Below are 23,859 nucleotides of genomic sequence, written 5' to 3'. Positions count from 1 at the left end.
CACCGCAATTACTTTTCAAACAATTCAAACACTCGCGCGGGGACACGTCGACATCATTTTTGTCTCCTATGTTAATGGGGAACGCCGACTGCCGATGTGAGCGACTTTTTCTTACGACGATTCACTCGTCCGCCTTGACGTGTATATCAAGTTGAATGTTTTCATGCTCCCCCCCCCCCCCCACCCCTTCCCCAGGACCAAAGACTCTTCAGACAGAGATGGCTTGCACCCCGAGCACCTTGCCAAAAGGCCCTGCACCATCAGCCCCAGCCAGCGCTTCAGTCCCAGCACCGGCCTCCCTGCTCACCCGCCTCCCAACGGGCTCCCGACGCACCCCCCCAATGGCCTGCCCCACCCACAGAACCCTCAAATGGGCCCCCAGCACTACCGCTTGGAGGACATGGCGCTGGCGCACCAATACAGAGACGCTTACAGACATAACGAACACAGAGACGGCCGAGACAGACACCGACATACAGGTAGGGCGCCTACCGGGCGGGCCCCGTCATTGATGACCAGCTAACCCCCGGCAGGCCACGTTATAGACTCAAACTAGTGGGGGGCGCATGAAAGCGGGGGCGTATGTTCGGAACAATGAGCAGTTGTCGATCCGCCGCTTTAATCCGTGCGGCTATATAAAGCCCACGGCCTTACATACCCATGTGCTGCTACAACTGTGGCAACTATATATGTCTTCCGACTGCTTCGGGCGAAAAGAAAGACTTGCATTCTCAGCCAAACTGCCCCCCCCCCCCCCCCACCAGAGTGGTTACGAGCATGCCAATATGGAGGCGACGTGGAGAAAAGTCAAGTCGAGTCAAGTCGACAGTATTTATAGAGCACTTTCAAACAGCCATCGCTGCATACAAAGTGCTGCACGTGGAGCAATTTAACATGCATAATAAACAGTAAGACAATTCGGTAATGAAGAAAAAATACATAAATAAAATAAAATGTAAATAATAAAATAAAATATAAATAAAAATAAAAAAATAAAAATAAATAAATAAAAAGGGCACTCAGTCTCCTGCCCTGAGCGACGATTTAATGAACTGTTTAACACAAATGCAAACATTGCAGAAAATACAAAATAGCAAATATTTATATTCGGGCAACAATCAGGATTAGCCAAATGATATCCACCCCCCCCCCCCAACCCCACCCCCCTGGACTGTTTCTATTCCGGCAGGGGTCACCAAACTTTTTCCTGTGAGGGCCACATAACTTTTCCCTTCTCTGATGGGGGAGGGCGGTGTCAGTTTGTAAGAGAAAAAGTGTGACGATCGTAAGGGAGCTTAAAAAATGTTTTGTGTTAACAGAAAGCCACAGATAACCAAATAACCCTTTCCAGGTTCTTGACAGAAAAAAAAGTCAGGAAACAAATAATAACACTATTAATGAAATAAATAATAACTAAATAACTCTCTCTGGGTTCTTCATAGGAAAAAAAAGCCATGGAACATGAACTTTCTATCTTAACAGATAAAAGTTCAGCTCAGTTGTCAGAGCAGAATCTCTCTGACACGTATTAGCAGTCTCTTAAAGTTCTTGTGTTCCTTCCTTATAATCCTTTTGTAGGTTCCAGTAGGCTTGTCGACACCACTTTTTGCAGTTAGGGGGTTTTGGGGGCGTATTTAACACAGCGACGGGTCATTTCGACCCGAGGACAACAGGAGGGTTAGAGGACCGGGCCAAATGTGCTGACGGGCCGTATCCGGCCCGCGGGCCGTAGTTTGGGGACCGCCATATTCCGCCATCAGATTAAGGGGTGTTTCGTGTGGAAAACCTTTTCTTTAAGCTCCTCCCCCTCCGCTTCCTGGAGGCATGGACAGATCCTGCAATACCTTTGTCCAGATAGCTTGTTAGCTAACAATTCACAGATCATTGTCCATGCCTGATATTGACTGGGAGAAAAAAATGGTGTTGAATTTTCCTCAATTGATTTCGTCAATTGGATTAAAAAAAAAAATAAAATCATCTGGATCCAGATTCTTTGTCCCCAAAATGTAAAAAAAAAAATTTTATCCTTCCGTGTCGTTCTTGACGTCGCCCGTCTTTCTATTCACAGCAGTGCACGGAGCTCGCCAGGAGGAAGTGATCGACCACCGTCTCACAGATCGAGAATGGGCAGAAGAATGGAAGCACCTCGATAACGTAGGCATCTATGCCGTCGCCGTTTTTTAAATGTCGAGCGCGCTGCTTCGTTTTCACGGCTTTGACAACGCTTCAGGAAGAGGCATTTTTTGCACACGTCCACCAGACACACATACAGTACACGCTCACACAAAGAAATAGGGCCCCAGATGGAGCTCGGGACCCAGCAGAGAGCGGCTCCAGCTGGGCCGAGCAGCTGAGACGAGAGCTGCAGTCATGGAGAGAACCGGCCAGGCCTGGACCCCTGCCAAATTAGAAACACTTTGCTGAAATAAATATTGCTTACCGAGAAGGAAGGGACGAGAGGCGGAGAGCGACGGAAGGCGCCGGGGAAGGAGCGAGGCAACAACGGAGACGGCGGGAAAATGCAAAGGGGCGAATGTTGAACATGTTAAAGCCATTTCGTTGAGCGCAGAAGGGGCGGCGACGTTGGTAAGAGCTAAAAGAAAATCTGGTGAGTTGGCAAGCGCGTCGAGCAGAAGGGTGGAAGAAATCAGTTCAACCTTTTCATCTGTAGACCAGCTGTTGCGTTATTACTGCAACGCTCGGCGAATTCAAATTCACAAACTAGCGCATGGACAACAACGGAGTGAAACTTTTGAAAATTTTCTTGTCCGAGGAAGCGAACAACTGACCGTTACATCCACTGGAACTGAAAAATGGAAGAAAATGTGGACCGTATTTTTTAGATGATGAATCACACAAGTTAAAAAAAAAAACGAGACAGAGAACAGTAGAGCTGGATCTCGCAGTTCCCACGTTTAAGGAACGGAGCATTTTGGGTGCCAGTCTAAGCAAAATTAAATAAAATAAAATTTTAAAAGGGCGGCCCGGTAGTCCAGTGGTTAGCACGTCGGCTTCACAGTGCAGAGGTACCGGGTTCGATTCCAGCTCCGGCCTCCCTGTGTGGAGTTTGCATGTTCTCCCCGGGCCTGCGTGGGTTTTCTCCGGGTGCTCCGGTTTCCTCCCACATTCCATAAACATGCATGGCAGGCTGATTGGACACTCTAAATTGTCCCTAGTTGTAAGTGTGAGGTTGTTTGTCTCTGTGTGCCCTGTGATTGGCTGGCAACCGATTCAGGGTGTCCCCCGCCTACTGCCCGGAGACGGCTGGGATGGGCTCCAGCACCCCCCGTGACCCTAGTGAGGATCAAGCGGTACGGAAGATGAATGAATGAAAATTTAAAAAAAAACATGTGACTTATAGTCCAGGCGGCCCGGTGGTCGAGTGGTTAGCGCGTCAACCTCACAGTGCACAAGTTGTGGGTTCAATCCCGGCTCCGGCCACCCTGTGTGCAGTTTGCATGTTCTCCCCCGTGCCTGTGTGGCTTTTCTCCGGGTACTCCGATTTCCTCCCACATTCCAAAAACATGCATGGCAGGTTAATGGAACTGCTTAATTGGCTTTCAAGCGGTTCAGGGTGTCCCTTGCCTACTGCCTGAAGACAGCTGGGATAGGCTCCAGCACCTCCCGCGACCCTTGTGAGGATCAAGGGAGCAGAAAATGGGATGGATGTTCGAAAAATGCGGCCGCCGGTTGCGTTTAAACAATTCTTCCAATCCAAGCGAAGCGTTGTGGGAATGTTTGAGTTCATCCCCCATTTTTTGGAAGTGGCCAAAATATCTGGATTGTGTGCACGCTCCAATTATATCCAATTGTTCCAATTCATGAAGCTTAACCTTCAAGTCTAGACTGAACACCAACTTGTGTTCCCATCAGCTCCTGAACTGCATCATGGACATGGTCGAGAAGACGCGGCGCTCTCTGACCGTGCTGCGACGCTGCCAGGAGGCGGACCGGGAGGAGATGAACCATTGGATACGGCGCTACAGCGACGTGGAGGAGATGAAAAAAGGTGGGAGCAACAGACAGCACTGCCTTCCTCCTCCTCCTCCTCCTCCTCCTCTTCCTCATCACAACTCCTCCTCCAACACAGCTAGCAGCAGTGAGGCACTGCCCAAAGGAGCTTCTTCCGTCGCTGACAGGCAGACAGGCAGACAGACAGGTAGACAAACACGCACAAGGGGGACGTTTGGCACAGCAAAACACTCGAAAGCGAGCTCGGGGCCCGTTTGACGATGCGGGCCGGGGACTGACTGGAAGCTTAGGAAGAGAGTTTAACTTGACCACGTGGTGTGAGGTCATCCTGGCTCTCGGGTTATGTTTCAGGATTGTTACACACACGTAACGTTATGAGGACCAAAGTATGGTGGCGTCTACACGTGTACATACATGCGCAATGCGAGCGCGCATTATTGATCGGGGCGCCTCGGTGTGTTTCAGAGATCCACAGAGACTTTCTACACAGACCTCCGTCGGGATACCTGCCGGAGGAAATCTGGAGAAAAGCCGGTAAGAGCCTCTCGGGATCCCTCTCGTGACGTCACGCTAACAAAATGTAGCTGTAGCTTGACAAAGTCAAACTAGCATCTCAGTCAACAAACCAAAAAAAGGACAAAAATGTTATTTATTTTTATTTTTTTTGGTTGAATTTACCGACTTAGTACAATTTGGTGGAAACGTGACAGAGGCCATTCAGTCATCGGTCCACGTAGGCCGCAGGATTGAAAGCCCTCTGCAGAAATCTGGCGAAATGTCCTCCATCTGTAACCGCTATGAAAGGCCACTGCAGTTAAGCCGCAGTGAAAATGCAGTCACTTGGCTCGAGGCATGCCACAGCAGCGCAGAACTACAATCTCACATTCCTGCCCCCCCCTTATATTAAAAAAAAAGAATAAATAAATAAATGAATCACGGTGGTCCGGTAGTCCAGTGGTTAGCACGTGGGCTTCACAGTGCAGAGGTACCGGGTTCGATTCCAGCTCCGGCCTCCCTGTGTGGAGTTTGCATGTTCTCCCCGGGCCTGCGTGGGTTTTCTCCGGGTGGTCCGGTTTCCTCCCACATTCCAAAAATATGCATGGCAGGCTGATTGAACACTCTAAATTGTCCCTAGGTGTGAATGTGAGCGTGGATGGTTGTTCGTTTCTGTGTGCCCTGCGATTGGCTGGCAACCGATTCAGGGTGTCCCCCGCCTACTGCCCGAAGACAGCTGGGATAGGCTCCAGCACCCCCCGCGACCCTAGTGAGGATCAAGCGGCTTGGAAGATGAATGAATGAATGAATGAATTAATAATTTCAGTGGCGGCCCGGTAGTCCAGTGGTTAGCACGTGGGCTTCACAGTGCAGAGGTACCGGGTTCGATTCCAGCTCCGGCCTCCCTGTGTGGAGTTTGCATGTTCTCCCCGGGCCTGCGTGGGTTTTCTCCGGGTGCTCCGGTTTCCTCCCACATTCCAAAAATATGCATGGCAGTTCTGATTGAAGGGCGGCTTGGGAAATCCAGTGGTTAGCACGTCGGCTTCACAGTGCAGAGGTACCGGGTTCGATTCCAGCTCCGGCCTCCCTGTGTGGAGTTTGCATGTTCTCCCCGGGCCTGCGTGGGTTTTCTCCGGGTGCTCCGGTTTCCTCCCACATTCCAAAAACATGCGTGGCAGGCTGATTGAACATTCTAAATTGTCCCTAAGTGTGAGTGTGAGTGCGAATGGTTGTTCGTCTCTGTGTGCCCTGCGATTGGTTGGCAACCGATTCAGGGTGTCCCCCGCCTACTGCCCGGAGACAGCTGGGATAGGCTCCAGCACCCCCCGCGACCCTAGTGAGGATCAAGCGGCTCGGAAGATGAATGAATGAATGAATAAATAAATCACTCCAAAACGGACGCTCTAATTAATGTTCAATTAGAGCCAGCCCTTGGATTCATTTACCCCCAACCACTTCCCACCCTCGTCAAAAAGATTCTTTTTGGGGGAAGGGGCAGTAGTGACACTCCATATCTTGAAGATGCTGCTGCTGTTGGCAAAAATATCGCGCTGCATTTTCACCAGCACAAAAAAAAAAGCAATTTTAACTGCAGTTGTTTTTCATACAGGTACTACAAGCATCCCGCTTTCGCCAGCGCTAAAGCACCTCCAAAACAAGCAGGGTGAGTAACATCCCTCGCTCGCGGCATCTTACCTTCTTCGGTGTGTGTTTGCGCGGGAGTGTGTGCAGCCCGAGTCGTCTGCCTCTCTCCCTTTCAATTAAAAGCAGACATGTGCTTGTTTTCTCTGATCGGGTTCAGCTTGAGAGACCGCTGTGATTTTTTAGACCCCCCCAAAAAAACAAAAAAAACAATTTACTCTGTAGCAAATCCCTGTGGAATTATAACGTTAATATTGCCGCCCGCGTGTTTTTCATTAAGTGCTAATTGCCCGAGCATCTGCTATGTACTCTCCTTGATAAGAATTAATTAAATTTGCAAACTTATCTTGGTGGTGCATACATTAGGCCTGATAATTGAGATTGAGATAATGCAGATAATGCTTGAGGGGAGAGAATAAAAGGAGGTGCGTGGGGGTGGGGGGGGGGTGAAAGGAAAAATGAAATAGGAGGAGAAATGAAGACGGAGGATGCGGCGTAGGACTGCGACGCGTTGACGTCAATGGCATCCGAGCCGCATGCAAATGACGATGCCGGATGCATATCCACGTGCAAAACCATGTGGGGTGGGGGTCGTGTGGCGAAGCAACGGCTTGTAGCTCTTAAAAAAAAAAATAGGGGTGTCGAGAGCAACTTTGCCGTTGGGATGACGCCAGGGAGCCTTTTTTTTTATGTCTGTGCGTAGCCAGATGGCCGAGTTGGAATCTTTCATGGCTGAAAATATGTTACACGATGGAGGAAATTCACATCTTGTCGCGCAGACCACCAAAATGTGTTTTTTAGCACGCCATTCGCATATACCCACCAAGAGGGGGGGGAAAACGGCTACCATATTTTTCTTTGGATATTCCGAAGCTAATAATGAAAAACAGAACTGTAACAACCGACACCGCACGCAAAGAGTGGGAGTCCATTCATTCATTCATTCATCTTCCGAGCCGCTTGATCCTCACTAGGGTCGCGGGGGGTGCTGGAGCCTATCCCAGCCGTCTCCGGGCAGTAGGCGGGGGACACCCTGAACCGGTTGTCAGCCAATCGCAGGGCACACAGAAACGAACAACAATTGGCTCTCACACTCACCCCTCGGGGCAATTTTGAGTCTTCAATCAGGGAGGAAACCGGAGCACCCGGAGAAAACCCACGCAGGCCCGGGGAGAACATGCAAACTCCACACAGGGAGGCCGCAGCTGGAATCGAACCCGGAACCTCTGCACTGTGAAGCCGACGTGCTAACCACTGGACTACCGGGCCACAAGAGTGGGAGTGCTTTTCTCGTAAATCGTAGTTCAGTGATCTGTGAAATGGCAGGCGAGTACTTCCGCCGCAAACTGTTTTTACTTCATTGTTCGATAGCTCCAGGAAGTGCAACCAAAACCTACACAAACGATCGGTGTACACTCGTAGTGAAGACGCTGGGAGTTTATTCAGGTTGCTTCGTGCCTGAGGATTTGTCCCTGAAGCATCCAGATGACAGAAGGACAATCAGACAGAAAGGGAATCCCATGATGGCGGCTGAACAGCCAAGCTGGTGACAAAACTTTTGGAGGCATCTGCTGTTCTCCGTTCCGAGTCCAGATTGTGTTGGAATTCATCACTGACTTGTCTGGATGTTTCCACTTTCTGCCATCAACTTTTAAATCGAGGATGGCGATGGTGGTTACGTTCGCCAAGGATACAACCAAAAAAAGCAGCTTAAAGAGCTTCAATAAATGATGGCCGAACAGGCAGAGGCTCAGTCTCATGCGTCCCGTTTCTATTTTTTTTGCCCTCTTAGAGGAAGCGGTGAACGAAGTCAAGCGACAAGCGATGTCGGAGCTGCAGAAGGCCGTGTCAGACGCTGAGAGAAAAGCTCACGAGATGATTTCGGCAGAACGCTCGAAAATGGAGAGGGCGCTGGCTGAGGCCAAGAGGCAAGCCTCCGAGGATGCACTAACAGTCATCAACCAGCAGGAGGACTCCAGCGAAGTGAGTACCACAGACGACAACAGCTTCCCCTTTGCCAGATGACGCGTTCCGTTGTAGAAATAGAAAGGCCCCAATTTACGAAATTTTATTGTTATTGTTTTTTTTTTTACTTCACTCTGTCAACTTTTTTTGCTTTGTTGTGCGAGCTAAAATTTGAATCACAAGTGAGCTTCAAATACGCCACCGCTCAAATGATGTGGAGCAAAAAAAAAAAAAAAGGAGCGGACGGTTGACGATTCACTTTCAGCTGTTTATTGAACATGACAAACAGTCAAATCTACAAAAACAAACTTTCGGCTAAAACGAATAACTGACGTCGAGGCACAAGACAATTTGGCCGTGTTCCTTCTGTCACCCACAAGGCCACGCCCCCTTCAAAGAAGGCCACGCCCCCTTTAAAGAGCTCAGGTCCACAGTTGTCATTTTCTGGCTTGTCCTAAAAAAAAAAAAAAATTTTAAAAAAACATCTAGGATTTGAAGACGATCCGTCTTATTGTCTTTTGATGAAGTGCGGAGCAATTTTTACTGAATAAAACTCAGCCAAAAAGTGCTGGTTTTGTTGGGCTGAAACCGATTGATTGAATTTCAATTCATTTCAATAGGAAACATTACTTTGCAAGGCTCTAAATATTTGTTTTAAGAGTCAACGACATCATTTGAGATGCAACGTTCTAATTTTGGGAAGCAGTTTTTTTTGCGGGTTAATCCCAAGGACCCATAGCAAGGGTTTTGTGAATAAAAAGATGACAATATAATGAATGGATAATTACTTTTCTTTTTTTTATAATCACCAGTTTTTATTTGTTTAATTCACATGATGTATTTTCTTGCCTCAAAGCAAAGCTAAATTGATTTATTGCGCAGACCTCAAAAGTCAAAACAAACTAATAATAACTGCTGGGATCATTAATATTTGAACCAATATTAAGATGATTTTAACTTTATAGGCCACTACTCCTGACTAACATACATCGTAAACACAACTCATTTGGTTTCCAGTTCTGGATGATATTTTTTTCCCCCTCCAAAGTCTAGACACTTCCCAAATGCCTGCTGTTTTGCGGTTCAGAATTGGATGCTCTCCACTTTAATGTGGTTCCAGCCAGACGCCTGTGAAGAGTGGACTCTGGCACATTATTCCCGTGTTAAACGCAGCAACAGTGTCAATCTTAGGTTAGCTTCGCAATGAGCACGTCATTTCTATCCTTCGTCATCATCATCCCTTTGTGAAAATGTTACTTGTTTAGCCACAGCGGTAGCAAGCTTGCTGCTAGCTCTCTGCTAAGGCATAAATTGCATCAATCATCCATGCGTCTAGCTCAATGAAAGCCTTTTGGGTCCATCGGTGTCAAACATACCTCCCGCGGGCCGGAACCGGTTCCCAAGGAGGTTCGATCAGGCCCGCAGAATCATTTAAAAGTGAAAAAAATTTCATCAACGATCGTAGGGGAGCTTGAAAAATGTATTGTTTCCCAGAAAGCCACACATAACCAAATAACCCTTTCCAGGTTCTTTACAGAAAAAAAAGTCAGGAAACAAATAATAACACTATTAATGAAATAAATAACAACTAAATAACCCTCTCTGAGTTCTTCACAGAAAAATAAAACAGGAAATAAATAATAACTAAACGACTTTCTCTCTTTATAGCCCCTTGAAATCCACAAAAAGAGTTCTGCCATCTACGAGAACGCCACCTATCTTGTCTTGTTTATGTCTGCTACCGTATTGTTCACGCGTTCTACTAATTGATTTGAGACACAACTAAAACACTGAAACATTCGATGGTGTGTAAATAACTTTGTGACCTTGATTTCAACCCTATTTGCGTCATGGGTCATTTTGCCCCGAAGACCACCTTTGTACTTTTTTTTTGGACAGCTTCCATGGAAATGTGAATAAAAACAACATTTCATTTTTTCTGCAGTTGGGGACAATCTAAGAAAAGTCATAAAATTTCAAGTTAAAAAAATTATCATTTAGGGGGTTTTGGGGGCATTTTTAACACAGTGATGGGTCATTTTGACCTGAGGACAACAGGAGGGTTAGTGGGCCGGGTCAAATGTGCCCGCGGGCCGTAGTTTGGGGACCCCAGCAGTCTCAGTCTTGTCACTGAGACAAACCCAACCACAGCAGACGCTATCGAGAACATGTGAATACTTTCTTCTTTACACATTTAAGAGCACTCACCTTAGTTTGTAAATTGTAGGCAGGGATTAAATTGAGTTTTTATATGCATATGTGTAAATGGTTTAAAAATTCCTTTCTTTATAAATCTCGTTGAATCTTAAAGTGAGTTCTTATATTTTTCAACACCAATTACTTGTTCAAGTTTTGTGCCTTTGTACAATCGGTAAATTGCACGTTTGAAATCTAAGGTGCTTCATGAAATGTTTTGTAAAACATTTTCTTAATGTTCTTGCGCTTGTTTAGACCAAAACAAAGGAAAGACATATTATTTTGGTTATTTATAGCAGAGTATGGTATAATTTTTAATGGTCTGGCCCACTTGACATCTCCTGAGGCCGTATGCAGCCCACCATGAGAGTTTGACATCCCCCGATCGAGGCAGTTGCGTCTCACTTTTTTGTTTTGATGAGGCGGAAAATGCAAATTCTGCTTCGCTGACTGCGATGCGAAACCGCCAGTTTCAAGCCTTGCTTTGATATTTAAAGTTAACTCCGTTATGAGTTTGGCCGCGGTACAAATTCAAATTGCAAGGCCAAGGTACCACTTTTTAATCTTTTTTTTTTTTTTTAACTTGAATTATTTTTGGTCTGATCTCATAAGCTTGAAGTGGGATCGAGGCCGGCTCCCGTGGTTCTTCAACGCTACATTATCACTAACCGGCAGTTCACACCGGCGTTTTATCAGCCTCTGACATTCAGCTAACAGCTCTTGGCTCTGGGTTACTCGCACCACCATGGTGCCATCATCGCTGCAGAAGCAGCCCAGTTGTTTGTATAATAATGGCAGACAGACCCAGATGGCAAAAGTGCAGGGTGCCAGACTGAGTCCATTCCTGAGCAGATGACCACCACCTGCTGGTGACTCAAAGCGGAGCGGACCTCAAATGGATCCAGCATGTAAATAGATTTAGCAGGAAAGCCATGAATCAAATTGCAAACACACACACACACATAACTGTGTCATGTCTCGGAGACCAAAAGAGACTTATTTTTATCAACCGTCTGTCTTCCCACTGTCTCACCAGAGTTGCTGGAACTGCGGGAGGAAAGCCAGCGAAACGTGCAGCGGCTGCAACACGGCTCGCTACTGCGGCTCCTTCTGCCAACACAAAGACTGGGAAAGGCACCACCATGTCTGTGGTCAGGGCCTGCAAGGTCTGCCAGGGGGCAGCGGTGTTCCTCTCGGCACCCCCTCCCCGTCTTCGGCGTCCAGCGCACCCCCTACGCACTCAGAGAGCACCCCTCCGGGTCCGCTGTCGCTGGCGGGCCAGAGCGGTCTCGCGGCGGCGGGTGGAGGCGGCAGCATGTCGGCCAGCCCCAAGGAGAGCAGTTCGAGTAGCGCCTCTCGGTCCACCACTCCAGCCACACCCGCACTCCTCGATGCCACATCCCGCTGAATTGTGTTCCTGATTTCCTGTTATGACAGTGGCCACGCTCCACACAAAACCAAAAGGAGGAATCTTCATCTCACATATGACCCCTGTCCTCCTCCCACAATTTAGCCCTTTGTTCCTTTTTTTTTTCCCCCCCCAAGTCCGTCTTTTGCAACCATGATTACAAATATCGCGGCTTTGGGATTCAGTGTCGTGGAACTGTTGAAAAGCACAAGTACGAGTGACGGTAACATATCATCGTATTTGGGGGGCACCCGGAGACTTGACTGCCGCTCTTAAGGGCTGTGTTAAGACTCTGGGAGGGGGGGGGGGGGGGAGACCTCAATGTCATCATAATTTTGAGAGCACCCAGAGCTGTTATAGGCACTGATAGTCCTGATCTTCTCCAGTCTCCAAATGCTAACAAGCTAAGGATAGTGAGCCTTTTTTGTGTTTGTTTTTTCTTCAAATACAATGAGCGAAGGGGAAACACGACTTTGTATTTATGAAACATTTCTTTCTGGCTTTAAGGGGAAAACAAAGAACAGTCCAAATATTCGAATTGAGAGAGAGAGAGAGACAAAAAAAAGTGATGAGACTGACGTCGATCACCATCGTAATGACATGAAACTAAATGAGTTTTAAACTGCTAACTACCTTGCTAGCGAGCCAAGAAAAAAAAATCTACGCCGGACTCACCTCTCGAAAACCATTGTGAACCCAAATGAATTCAAAGATGAAAAACAACCTGATCCAAACTTTTGTATTACACTGCCAAAGTGCGTAAGCGATAAAGAGAAGCACTCCTAACCAAACGCAAAGCAACATCACCTCCTCAGCAGAAAATGGCGGGCCCGTGAGAGAAAGAGAGCGGGAGGCGGGCCCGCGGAGAGCCAGTCGGCCTCGGCTCCGTCGCCGCCTTCTTCGCCGCGGACGAGACTTCAGCAACGCTTCGGTGACGGCCCGGACTCGTGAACACACGGACAACGCTGTGAACGACTCGGTGAAACGGACCGAGGCCTCACCCCAATGAGATTTGTGTGACAATGGGAAGCTAAAAAAAAAAGAGGGGGCGGGGCTAAACAGCTACGCGGACTTCAATGGAGATCAAGTTCCATCCACGACAACGTAGCTACCAAAAACCTCCATTGTTGAGCATTGTTTGCGATGTTTATTATTGACTCTCCAGCGGTGAGGTGATATTTACCTTCACACACCTTTTTTTTCCAAAGCACGACAAACGGAGCCAAGAGAAGGGCGGTGCAGACTCTCCTCTTTTTCTACCTCCCTTCCCACCCCACATGTCACGAAAAACTTTGGCCCGACCGCTTTGGAATTCACATCAGAGCAGGACAGCACGGGAAAGGGAATGGAACCCGCTTGTAGATATTGCTCCTCTTTGCATTTTTTTTTTTTTTTTGTTTTCAATCGTCTATTGTCGCTCACGCACGTCACGTGACTTTGTGTGTCATCCGGGGAATTTTCTTTTGCTAGCTTTCCTTTTCCTTATCGCGGGGAACGGACGGCGGGCGGGGTCCGGGCAAAGACGCTCGTCTCTGAGAGGAAGCCCCCCCCCCCCCCCCCCCAAACCCCTCACATTGTCCTCATTGTTTGATTTGTTGTATCGACATGGATGAGAACGAAACCCCTCTTGTAGAATATTTTGTATCGCTCGCATTGTAAGACAGTGAGAGGACGGAGGTGCAATATGAAGAGAATTCAGCTACTGAATGGAACCTCAGCAACTGCCCGTAGGGTGTCATATAATTATAGATACATATAAATATATTTAAAGTAACATCGGTAACTTAATGTGAATGTACATAGTATTTAAAGAGGTCCAAAAATGTGTTTGCCAAATAACAGAAACCTTTAAAGTTTAATGTCCAGAATATGATTTTCTCTCAGTACGTTTGTTTCTCCAATGTATCAATGACTCCTTTTTATTTTATTATTATGATGATGATTGTTTTTGTTTTGTTTTTCATAGTTAATTCAAATGGGTTTCTTCTGCGGAGTAGATGTAGGGGGAGGGAGGGGGGGAGTACATTCTGACAGATCAAGTGTGCGTGAACTGCATGCCTTCCAGAAATAATTCGGCTTGAATGAACGAAATGATGGCAAAAATTCTGTCACATCGTCAAGAGGTGTGAGAAGTGTTGATTTGTCATCATTTAGGAGGGGGCGGATATTTTCAGTGTAACGCACTTCTTCGACGCCCGGGTCTGCTCCGTCCCACGGGAAGGGGACTCGAGTCATCACCTGATTTAGCTCCGTTTTTTCTTGTTTCAATTGAATCTCGTGAAATGTCGCCGCTCATTTCGAATAGTTCCTCTGTCGCCATTTCTCTTCGTCACTCTCACCGGTATGTTTGTTACCTCCGGCTGCAGTCAAAAGCTTTGAAAGTAGGCTTGAACAATGAACCGGCATTCAGATGAAGTGGAGCCAACGTCAGAGGTTAATTGGACTCACCTTGGTTTTCGATTTTTTTTTTGCTAATTTTTTGATAGATGATAAACATTTAAGGGGGAAAAAAACCGATGTCGGACTTGAGGATCCTATGGCCTTTTCCCACCCAGAGTTTGAGCGTTCCCTCGGTTGATTAGCAACCTTGGGCTTTTGCTGAGTGGAAAACGGGGGCCGCGTGGCCCCCGTTCGGGCTAATTTGGTTCTCAAAGACACTTTAAAAGTCCCAACGGAGGCCCACAGCGACGACCCGGTGCTGACGCTGCGACTAAGCCGCAAGCTTCTGCTGCATCCACGTGTAGCATTTTTTTTGTCCGCGCGACAAAATGGCTCCTTTGATGTGGCGTTGACCCGGGGGCGGGGGGGTGGATGGGGGGGCGACGCCAGAGCACTCTTCACTTGCTACCTCCTGAGACCATACAGCTAATCACCAGGAGAGCTTCACCTGGACTTTGAAAAGATGGGCCGAGTGCAGACATGGACGTACACACCCGCGCCGCTGAATCGAAAGGCCTTGCCACTGCCGCCGTGTCCGTCGGTGAAACAGCAACCAAACATATCACCGAAGGCGGCACGAACCGACGCTTGCCATTTGTCATCCGAAACCAATAAAAGCGCAGACCAAAGTACTCCTGCATTGCCATAAGCGGCTTTGACCTATTGTAGCGACCGCCGAACCCGACAGGGGAACGTTCGAGCGTCGCCGCAGTCAACCAAAGTGTCTGAGATGCAAACGGTCAGAGCGCAGGAGCCCTTGAGCGAACGAACCATTTTAAACGTTCGACGGGCATTCGGAATCGTCTTTCCGCGGCGATGAAAGCATCTCCTTTGGAAAGCCGACCGTTTGTATAATCCTCGCAGTGACAAAAGCCTTGCAGAGATGAAATTAATGAATGGTGAGCATGTGAATAGTGTGGTTTTATACGACTTTTTTTTAATTTCCTTTTTCTCCACATCTTTGTACTTGAAACCCTCCAAGCTTTAATAAAAGACCCCAGGCAAACGACTGGCAGAGATTCACAATACGTCGCGACGGTATCTGTGTCATGTGCGGCGTTTCTCAACAATAGCCGCATGGGGAAAAAAAAAAGCATTTCAGTGGCAACGCCTTTCCAAAAAACGCCGTCAGCGCGTGTGCACCCTTGTCTGCATCGAAGCCCTCCAAGAAACAAACCAAACCCAACAGACCACTTAGAAATGACCAAAATACAACCAAAAGCTATTTGCTTCCATTGTACTTAACGGTAGTGTTTTCGTTTTCTTTCATTTGAGCATCAGTAGGAGGCGGATGCGGGATGTGAAGCTACGTTCGTTCGCACACAAAGCAAGCAGACCCGAAGAGCAGCCGAACTGTGACAATATGCGGGTTCGATACGTTGTGTCAAACAATTGTCATATTCTTTTCTCTGCACTCCGTGAAACTAATCGGGCTCTGCCGTTGCGTATGACCTTGGAAGGCTCTCTCCACTTGACATCAGTCACTATATCTAACTGTGGATTTCATTTGGGCAAATGGCATGTTAAAAAAAAAAAAGGAGGTTGCCAATTGGAGCATCCTCGACCGTTAACAGTAACCAATGACGTCTCGAGAAGTGACGACGAGTCCTTCCTGTGACACAGGCATTGCCGAACAGCTGAAGGTTAATATGCTGAAGGTCAAAGCACTTGTGTACTCCCCCCCCCCCAAAAAAAAGTCATGGCTCAGGACGATCCCCCGTTTTTACCTTTACATAAAACGAAAACGAGGGTGTCTGACAGCATTCTATACTGTACTGTGCAATACACTATGACATGGGGGGGAAAAAAAACAATTCTGTCAGAAGGATGACGGAAAATCTGAAAATCTTTCTTCTTTGTTTGATTTCTCTCTCTTCGAGTTCCTGTTGCCGTTTTTTAGATGAAGTAAACTGTGCCAGAGGAATTAAATTCTGATTTGTATTTATTTCTTGCATGCTTTCCTCCCTGTTGCTAATACCACTCTTTAACTGTTCGCTCTGTTGGATGTGTGACGCTGTAAAACATTCTAATTCAGGTTATTGTCTGTGTTGAACAATGTAACTGTGTAATTAAAATATGAAATGAAAGTCGGCGATGCTGATTTTTTTTTTTACACTCCTAAAAACATAATCACTCACAAAGCGTTAGAGTTCAACGTTAATAGCTGATAGAGTCTGCCTTGAAACCTTTTCAATTAATTATAATTGAAAATATACACCAACACAACACCATGTCTCCCGTGTGGTTCACATGAAATTAATTGATCTTGGCGGTTAAGTGCTATTCACACAAATTGAAAAAAGTTTTAAAGAGCTAGCAATGAAGCTAAACTAAAATGTGACGACAAATTGTGAATGTGTGATTCATTTTGTTTTCATCTTTACAACTGTTTTCATTGTGTTTTTCAAGTTCAATTTGAATTCCTGACGTCTATCCGGCGAGGGGGGGGGGTTAACTTGGGGGGGCCCTGCTTCCGAACTTCACGCCCGAAATTTGACGTCCTCCGTGGTCGTAGACACAACACGTGACGTCCACGCGCACAGCTGACGCTCGTTAAATCCCGAACTGAGTTGACGTCACGCGGGTCTTCACGCCGTCAATCTGCTTCCGGGTTGACATCTTGCGTGTGTATGTGTGTGTGGCGGTGCTAGCAGGCTGCGGTAAGAGCTCGCTTCAGAAGCCATGTTTTAGCAATGACCATGGCCGACAATCATCTGGAATACGCCTATCTGCAAGGACAGTCCTTCGGGGAGCATCTCGCCGAGCACCCGGTGAGTGTGTCTTTCATCATCGGCGTGGGAAAAAAAAGGCGTCGCTGCGTTAGTTAACCAGACGCCAGCAGTGGTTGAGGAATGGCGCACACACGGGCACGTTACCTTTTAGCATCCTAGCTTCAATTCAGCGGCGAATAGGTTCGCTTGTAAAAAAAACGTTTTTTGTGTTTGCATGGAGGCGTAAGACTTGATGATGACGTTTGTCCACAATACAACTTGATACTATTTCCAAAAGTAAGGGCTTAATGAAATGGGTCGGCCCGTTTCTTGCACGTTTGGTCGATTTCAGGCTAAACCCATTTTGGAGGATAAAATGGGTACAGTCTAAAACGCGTTTCAGAAAGCTTGACGTGGATTCATATTAAACTACGGCCAAATTCATACGCGCAGCACATTTGACAATGAAGTTGTATTCAATTCAATCTCCATTTATGGCGATTCCAACCTCCTGAAAATATCAAAGCAATCGCCAAAGTATTTTGCATTGGCGTTACTTTTTCCTCCTTCTCTATAGAGAAGGCGCCCAATAATTACAACCGACCGCACCCCAAATTCATATGCACACCTCTACCCACCCCCACATCAATCTCTTAAAATATCAAAACAACAACTCCATATTTGGGATTTAATGGTCGTTGAGCGTTTTCCTCATGAAACACCAGCTTTTAAGTGTGTGCACCTATGGGGAGGTCTACAATGTAATTTCTGGCTGTCACTATATGTTGCTGCCGTAGATAGATAAATATCCGTTTTTTGTGGCAAATGAAATGAAATTGTACTAAACACAAGTCATTAACTGAAAAATTAAGTGGACTGTCAAAAATGTTTGCAGTGTCTTAAAAATGAACCCTGGATCGACAACATGGACCCATCCATGTTTTGTGGAAATCAGGCATGTCTGTTTTGTGAAATCCTGAAACAAACGGCTTAATTTGTAAAAGGTTGCATCCACCTTTGATGCTGCATGTGAACTCGTTCTTCAACGTTGGTGGAAGGGGTTGCACTGTCAGCGATAATTCCTAATATTCATTCATCTTCCGAGCCGCTTGATCCTCACTAGGGTCGCGGGGGGTGCTGGAGCCTATCCCAGCTGTCTCCAGGCAATAGGCGGGGGACACCCTGAATCGGTTGCCAGCCAATTGCAGGGCACACAGAAACGAACAACCATGCGCACTCACACTCACACCGAGGGACAACTTGGTGTGTTCAATCAGCCTGCCACGCATGTTTTTGGAATGTGGGAGGAAACCGGAGCACCCGGAGAAAACCCACGCAGGCCCGGGGAGAACATGCAAACTCCACACAGGGAGGTCTGAGCTGGAATCGAACCCGGTACCACTGCACTGTGAAGCTGACGTGCTAACCACTGGACTACCGGGCCGCCCATAATTCCTAATATTAAAAAAAAAAAAAAACTAAATGACTACAAAAAATGCATAGAACTCTCACTGTGATGCAAAATTGATATGGAAAAAAAAGTTAAGTTCATGAACCTCATCTTTAAGACCTAATACACTTCTTCTAATGGATCTCAATGTTGTGGCAGGTGGTCTCGAAGCAAACTGTTGACCCGACCGACCCTGCCATCTTTTCATCTGCATTCTTGTCCAGGATGTTTGTGCGCGTCCTGTTCCGGTCATTCTCCTTGTGTTGTACCGCTTGAATGCAGTGTAATGTAAATGTCATTTTGTGTATAACAGGAGCTGGCAGCCATCAAGGCCCGAGTTCAAGAGCTGGAGATGGAAGAAGAGACTGAAAGAATGAAGGAGGAGGGAGTCGAAGAAGAGGAGGACAGGTGTGATGGGGAGGAGATGCAGCTGCTGACCAGCAGCCCCCGGCCTGGTGAGACGAGCCCTCGTTTGATGTTTGCGAGTAGTAAATACAGACTGCGGGAAGTCGAACGTTGCATTTTAGCCAGGTGTGCGCCATTGCGGCTCACGTCCGGGTGAGCTAGCCGTGCCACCGTGTGGCTAACACCCGGGTCACTTTAATGTGCCTCATAGTTGAGCGGAAGGCTCGCTCCTCGGCTCACTTCATTTTCCCACCCTCCCATCTTCCACAGATTCGAAAAAGGAAACCGGGTTGTTTTTGAAATGCGGATAGTTGCTGCTTGCAATGTATTGATCCAACCTGCTCTTGCTGATGCCAGTTGTCCGCCACGTTTGTTTTGCCACAGGCCCGTTCTACAACATGACACCCGAGGAGAGGATAGATGCAGACAACAGGTCCATCTATGTAGGAAATGTAAGATATTTATTGTACTACTGTTTTTTTTGTTGTTGTTTTTTTTAATCCGTGTCTTTTGCATAATTGCCCAAAACAGCTTTAAGACGCTGAATACATTTAATTGGAAAGCTCTGGTGAATGATCCCAAGCTAACTACACCACCCGATTACCGTTTTCCATGATATATCAATTGTTGTATGTATTTTCAAAAAAGTTTCTTACTGGTTTACGTTGGGCGGCCCGGTAGTCCAGTGGTTAGCACGTCGGCTTCACAGTGCAGAGGTACCGGGTTCGATTCCAGCTCCGGCCTCCCTGTGTGGAGTTTGCATGTTCTCCCGGGGCCTGCGTGGGTTTTCTCCGGGTGCTCCGGTTTCCTCCCACGTTCCAAAAACATGCGTGGCAGGCTGATTGAACGCTCTAAATTGTCCCGAGGTTTGACTTTGAGTGCGAATGGTTGTTCGTTTCTGTGTGCCCTGCGATTGGCTGGCAACCGATTCAGGGTGTCCCCCGCCTACTGCCCGAAGACAGCTGGGATAGGCTCCAGCACCCCCTGCGACCCTAGTGAGGATCAAGCAGCTCGGAAGATGAATGAATGAATGAATGGTTTACGTTGAAGCCAGCCGCACACCGATCGCCTCCGAACAATTCGGACGTGTCGCACAGCGGTTGTGGTTCTGCAACGCGTTTCAGCTGCAGGGTGTCTGCCACTAGTTAGGTTTTGAACTGGATGCGCTCTGGTTCAAATCCCAAGGTGGACTATGGAGCGACTGCAGATGAGTTGGAGATCCATTTCAACGGCTGCGGCCCCGTCAACCGGGTCACCATCCTCTGCGACAGGTTCTCCGGGCACCCCAAAGGGTCAGTTGAATAGGAACAATGCGTTTCGAAAAACATCTGTCTGCAAGAAACATTTGACTTTTTTGTCAATCTTGCTATTTTTCCAGGTTTGCCTACATCGAGTTTTCTGATCGCAACTCGGTGCAGAGTGCTGTTGCCCTGCATGAGACTTTGTTTCGAGGAAGAATTCTCAAGGTGAGAATCACAAACTAGTGGCACTGCAGTGCTATTTTGGGTATTGTATTACAGCTTTTGGCAAGTCATTTCAAGAATAGTTCGGGAAACAACTTGGGGGGCATTCTTTTTATGCAGAGGATTAATTTGAAGAGAAGAGAGCAAAAGGTTTATTTAAGAAAACCTTTATTAGTCTTTTATTTTTATTTTATTTTTTATCTTTTATTAACGGCATGTCTTGCAACAATCCTGGATTTCCCTCACAGTTGATGGAATGACGTGGCACTTGAAATTGACTTGCGGTACTTTTTTTTTTTGTTTTTAAACGCACACTACTCACAGAAGTTTGGGATATTCGGCATATAAATTCCTGAATGCACATGTCCGAATGTTGAATGTTTCAAGATTTTTTTGCACAGCCCGTTTGAAGCCTTAGAATGGAGAGCTTGCTTGGTGTTGCCGCGCTCGCATGTCAAAATACGACTCGAAGGGGACCGTTTTAAAATACAGTGCACTCCGCTTAATAGAACACCATTGGGCCGAAGCGCTTCTGTTCTACTAAGCGGGGTTTCTATTAACCGGAGACACTTTATTAGGTACACCTTCAGACACGTCAACGACCAAGTTATGCACGCAGAAAACCCCCTGCTGACGAGTTAGAAGAGATATTTCGACTGTGGACGTCCATATCTTCAATCAAACAACAACTTTAATCAACTTCAGTCAAACATCTCAAATCACGAGAAAAATTTCGTTACTTTTGTCTGGAAACAGGAGTCCGTAATTTTGCGGTTGACTTCCCTCTCAATGCGCTGGATAAGAGGGAAGTCCTGGAAACCGCGGGCGTACCTTCTGAGAATCCGGCAATGCATCGTATCGTCTGAGTATGTCCTTCTTATCCGCAGGTGATAGCCCTCGTCTCTTGAATGAAGTTGAAGCCATTGTGACGTGCGTGTGTCTATGTGTGGAGTGACGCGTGCTACCTGTTACTGTATACGGCTAGAACTACCGCGTTTTCTCGCGATATTGGTACAGTATCGCGATCGCTACACTTCGAAAACCACTAGTTTACAATGTTCATTGCTTACGGCCTGTTCTATTAAGCGGAGATCTGTTCTACTAAGCGGAGTGTCTTTATAGGAAATTGCATTAGGCAAATCTGTTCCAGAGCCTTTTGCTCTATTAAGCGGATTACTCTATTAACCGGTGTTCTATTAAGCGGAGTGCACTGTACCAATGTTGAGTGAAGCAGGAAGCTTGTTATGCACAAAGTACTGGTCGGTAGTGTCGAGTATGTGACTGGCAGCCTCTCAAAAGGTCATCCCTGCATTTGTAAAAGAAACAAGAGGCGTGGGAATTGTACTTTTTCCGAAATTCATGCCATTTTTAACAGTGCAGAGGAATTTCTTGAGGGAACGTAAAGGTGCATCTGACACTAAGACGTGTTAAGGACCGTTTACATTTGGTCTAATATGAGCCAAATAAAGCAACTTAAGATATTGGGTGACTTAAACTTTAGAGAGTAGGAGCAAAACTTGTATGCGTGTGAATATATGACCTAGGAACTCTGGACGAATGGCGCTGAAGACTCACCGAATGATCTTTTGCCATTTCAGGTGTTGCCCAAAAGGACCAACATGCCCGGCATCAGCACCACTGACCGGGGAGGCCACAGAGGTGGCCACTCGAGAGGGAGAGGGCGAGGCTTCCAACCCCCCAGGGGTCAGCATGGCTCTCGAGGCAGGTTTCGCTACCAGTCCACGAGACCACAACACCAGAACCCCCACCCTTACTACGGAGGCCCCCCGGTGGGCAAGAGACAGTGGGGCCACCCAGATTATCACGAACAGACGTCCAAACGCTACCCTTGTCTTCTCCTCATCACCCCGCCGTCAGAGGAAATGGGAGCCGGGGCCAGCGGACAGCACTACCCGCAACAGCGCTAGAAAGCCGTCTCCCTGCCCGCTTGTCTACAAAGTGGGGTGTCTGAACTGGTTTTCAAAGGCGTTGTTGGATCACTGGTTTGTCTGCATCAGTCCTTCAGATAGATCGTTTTAAGCTTCTTGTGTAAATGCACTTGCTTATTCATGCAGATGTGCCCATCCATCCATCCATTCTTTTTTTTTTTTTAAACAAACTAACACAAATGTATTGTTTGTGGCCGCTGTGGATGAATCCGCTTCCGTTTTAAATTATACATCTTTTGCTTTCCGTGAATAAATAAAATGATCAGATGCTTCACTTGTACTAAGATGCAGTTTGACGTGCTGCAAACATTTTTTTATTTACGCATACATTGAAACAATGGAGTCAATACAAACATATGTACATGGGAGGCTGTCGAAGACATCAAGCACTTTGCGCCAACATTCCGGAGACAACTTCATCAAATGCCCTTAAAGAAAACAAGGACGATCAAAAACATTTTCCATTTTAGAAAAAAAAAACATGACTAACTGCTCCAGCATTAACTCACTTTGACTGAATAGGATTTCCTGGTGTATGGAAAGGGTTACACATGACATCCGTGAATGAATTGTGCAGTTTTCTGAACATCTGCAGGAAAAATGTCATTGGAAATGAGAGACGGCTTCAGAGAACGTTGGAAAATATGCATTCAATGATCATTTAAACTTACACTTCTTATTTCGTTGTCCCGCAATGACGTGTTGGATGAGTCTACAACAATAACAAATTTAACCTTGGAGTTAGTCACATAGCCATATCTAGTAAAGTAGTTAAGGATGAACAATTGGGGATTCAGACACAATTGCACGATCCCGCTCTTGCCATAATGTTCATTGAGTACTCTTAAGAGCCAATACAAGAACTGCATCTTTTTCAGGGGTGTTTTCCCGTTTTGGGTGCCCCGTTGAGCAACAATACGTTTAAATTAACACATTCCCGACAATGGCAATCATAATTAACATTTTTGCAATGGTGGGATTGGGGACACAGTCCTCAAGAGATTATCCATGTGTACATTATTGCATTTTTACACATTTTGAAAACATTCATGTTTCTTTGCAAAGAGGATACACTTTGTAGTCTTCTGTAGGATATAGTAGACCCAGGTAGAGCTCTCTCTGGTCCCCCAAGGACTTCCCCACAGCAGAAATCTTTTCCTCCACCACATCCAAGGAGGTGTGCACGGTGTAGTGAAATTTTAGCTCATTTTGAGTAGGAACGCTGCGGATATACAGCGGATAGTTCTAAGGGAACACAACGACAATCATTACACTTGTCATATTGCAACCACTGAACAATCTGTTTTGACAGCAGCATTTTGAAACACTGCCGATATTGTATACTGTCTTGCACTGCCACACAGGATTTTTGCTCGCCATACATCAGAAAATATAAAAATGAATCGATAAAATACTCCAACAACACCGATACTGATGTTTTGAAGCGAGAAAACGGAACATTACCTCTTTTGCTATCACTGCGATACACACCGCCATTTTAGTTTTCTTCCTGTATGGGTGATCACGTGACAGCGAGGCGTTCGTCTACTGTAGGAAAAGTGGCGAACTTTAGATGAAAGTTGAGCGCACGTATCGCACGGTCAAGGTAATATTTCAGACACATCCTGTGTACAAAGTTTTTTTTTAAAATATATATTGAAATAATGGCAAACCAAAACGAACCTACCAGCAAATTAGTGACACATTTATAGCAGCATAGTCTGTATACAATCTGTCTACATATTTTTTGTAACGATAAAAATGC

The 23,859-nt window shown here is 46.5% G+C and overlaps 3 protein-coding genes across 14 annotated transcripts in view; 2 read left to right on the top strand and 1 right to left on the bottom strand.

Moving 5' to 3' along the window:
• The window catches only part of cbfa2t3 (CBFA2/RUNX1 partner transcriptional co-repressor 3), a 50,972-nt gene extending 35,058 nt beyond the window's left edge, over positions 1-15,914 (top strand). For 6 of the 12 annotated variants that reach the window (XM_052062487.1, XM_052062496.1, XM_052062494.1 and 3 more), the window contains 7 exons: positions 196-479; positions 2,069-2,154; positions 3,874-4,159; positions 4,438-4,506; positions 6,077-6,130; positions 7,901-8,091; positions 11,306-15,914. In XM_052062487.1, the coding sequence (XP_051918447.1) occupies positions 196-479; positions 2,069-2,154; positions 3,874-4,159; positions 4,438-4,506; positions 6,077-6,130; positions 7,901-8,091; positions 11,306-11,677 (1,342 nt within the window). In that variant the 3' untranslated portion in view covers positions 11,678-15,914. The remainder of the gene's footprint in view (positions 1-195; positions 480-2,068; positions 2,155-3,873; positions 4,160-4,437; positions 4,507-6,076; positions 6,131-7,900; positions 8,092-11,305) is intronic. The other 6 variants (XM_052062491.1, XM_052062489.1, XM_052062492.1 and 3 more) reach the window with 6 other exon arrangements.
• Positions 15,915-16,622: 708 nt separating this feature from the next.
• On the top strand, positions 16,623-22,374 carry pabpn1l (PABPN1 like, cytoplasmic). The gene is made up of 6 exons (XM_052062565.1): positions 16,623-16,887; positions 18,591-18,732; positions 19,067-19,134; positions 19,868-19,974; positions 20,061-20,148; positions 21,744-22,374. The coding sequence occupies exons 1-6, from the start codon at positions 16,810-16,812 to the stop codon at positions 22,071-22,073; spliced, it is 813 nt and encodes a 270-aa protein (XP_051918525.1). The 5' UTR covers positions 16,623-16,809; the 3' UTR covers positions 22,074-22,374.
• On the bottom strand, positions 22,242-23,718 carry trappc2l (trafficking protein particle complex subunit 2L). Its single transcript, XM_052062589.1, has 5 exons — positions 23,559-23,718; positions 23,167-23,339; positions 22,766-22,853; positions 22,604-22,683; positions 22,242-22,522 (listed from the first exon to the last, which is right to left on the bottom strand). The coding sequence occupies exons 1-5, from the start codon at positions 23,589-23,591 to the stop codon at positions 22,477-22,479; spliced, it is 420 nt and encodes a 139-aa protein (XP_051918549.1). The 5' UTR covers positions 23,592-23,718; the 3' UTR covers positions 22,242-22,476.
• Positions 23,719-23,859: the final 141 nt, after the last annotated feature.

The sequence above is a fragment of the Hippocampus zosterae genome, chromosome 4 (assembly GCF_025434085.1).
Source record: "Hippocampus zosterae strain Florida chromosome 4, ASM2543408v3, whole genome shotgun sequence".
NCBI classification, from domain to species: domain Eukaryota; kingdom Metazoa; phylum Chordata; class Actinopteri; order Syngnathiformes; family Syngnathidae; genus Hippocampus; species Hippocampus zosterae.
Note: the sequence above shows the minus strand (reverse complement) of the source record. Positions and strands in the feature narration are given on the sequence as shown.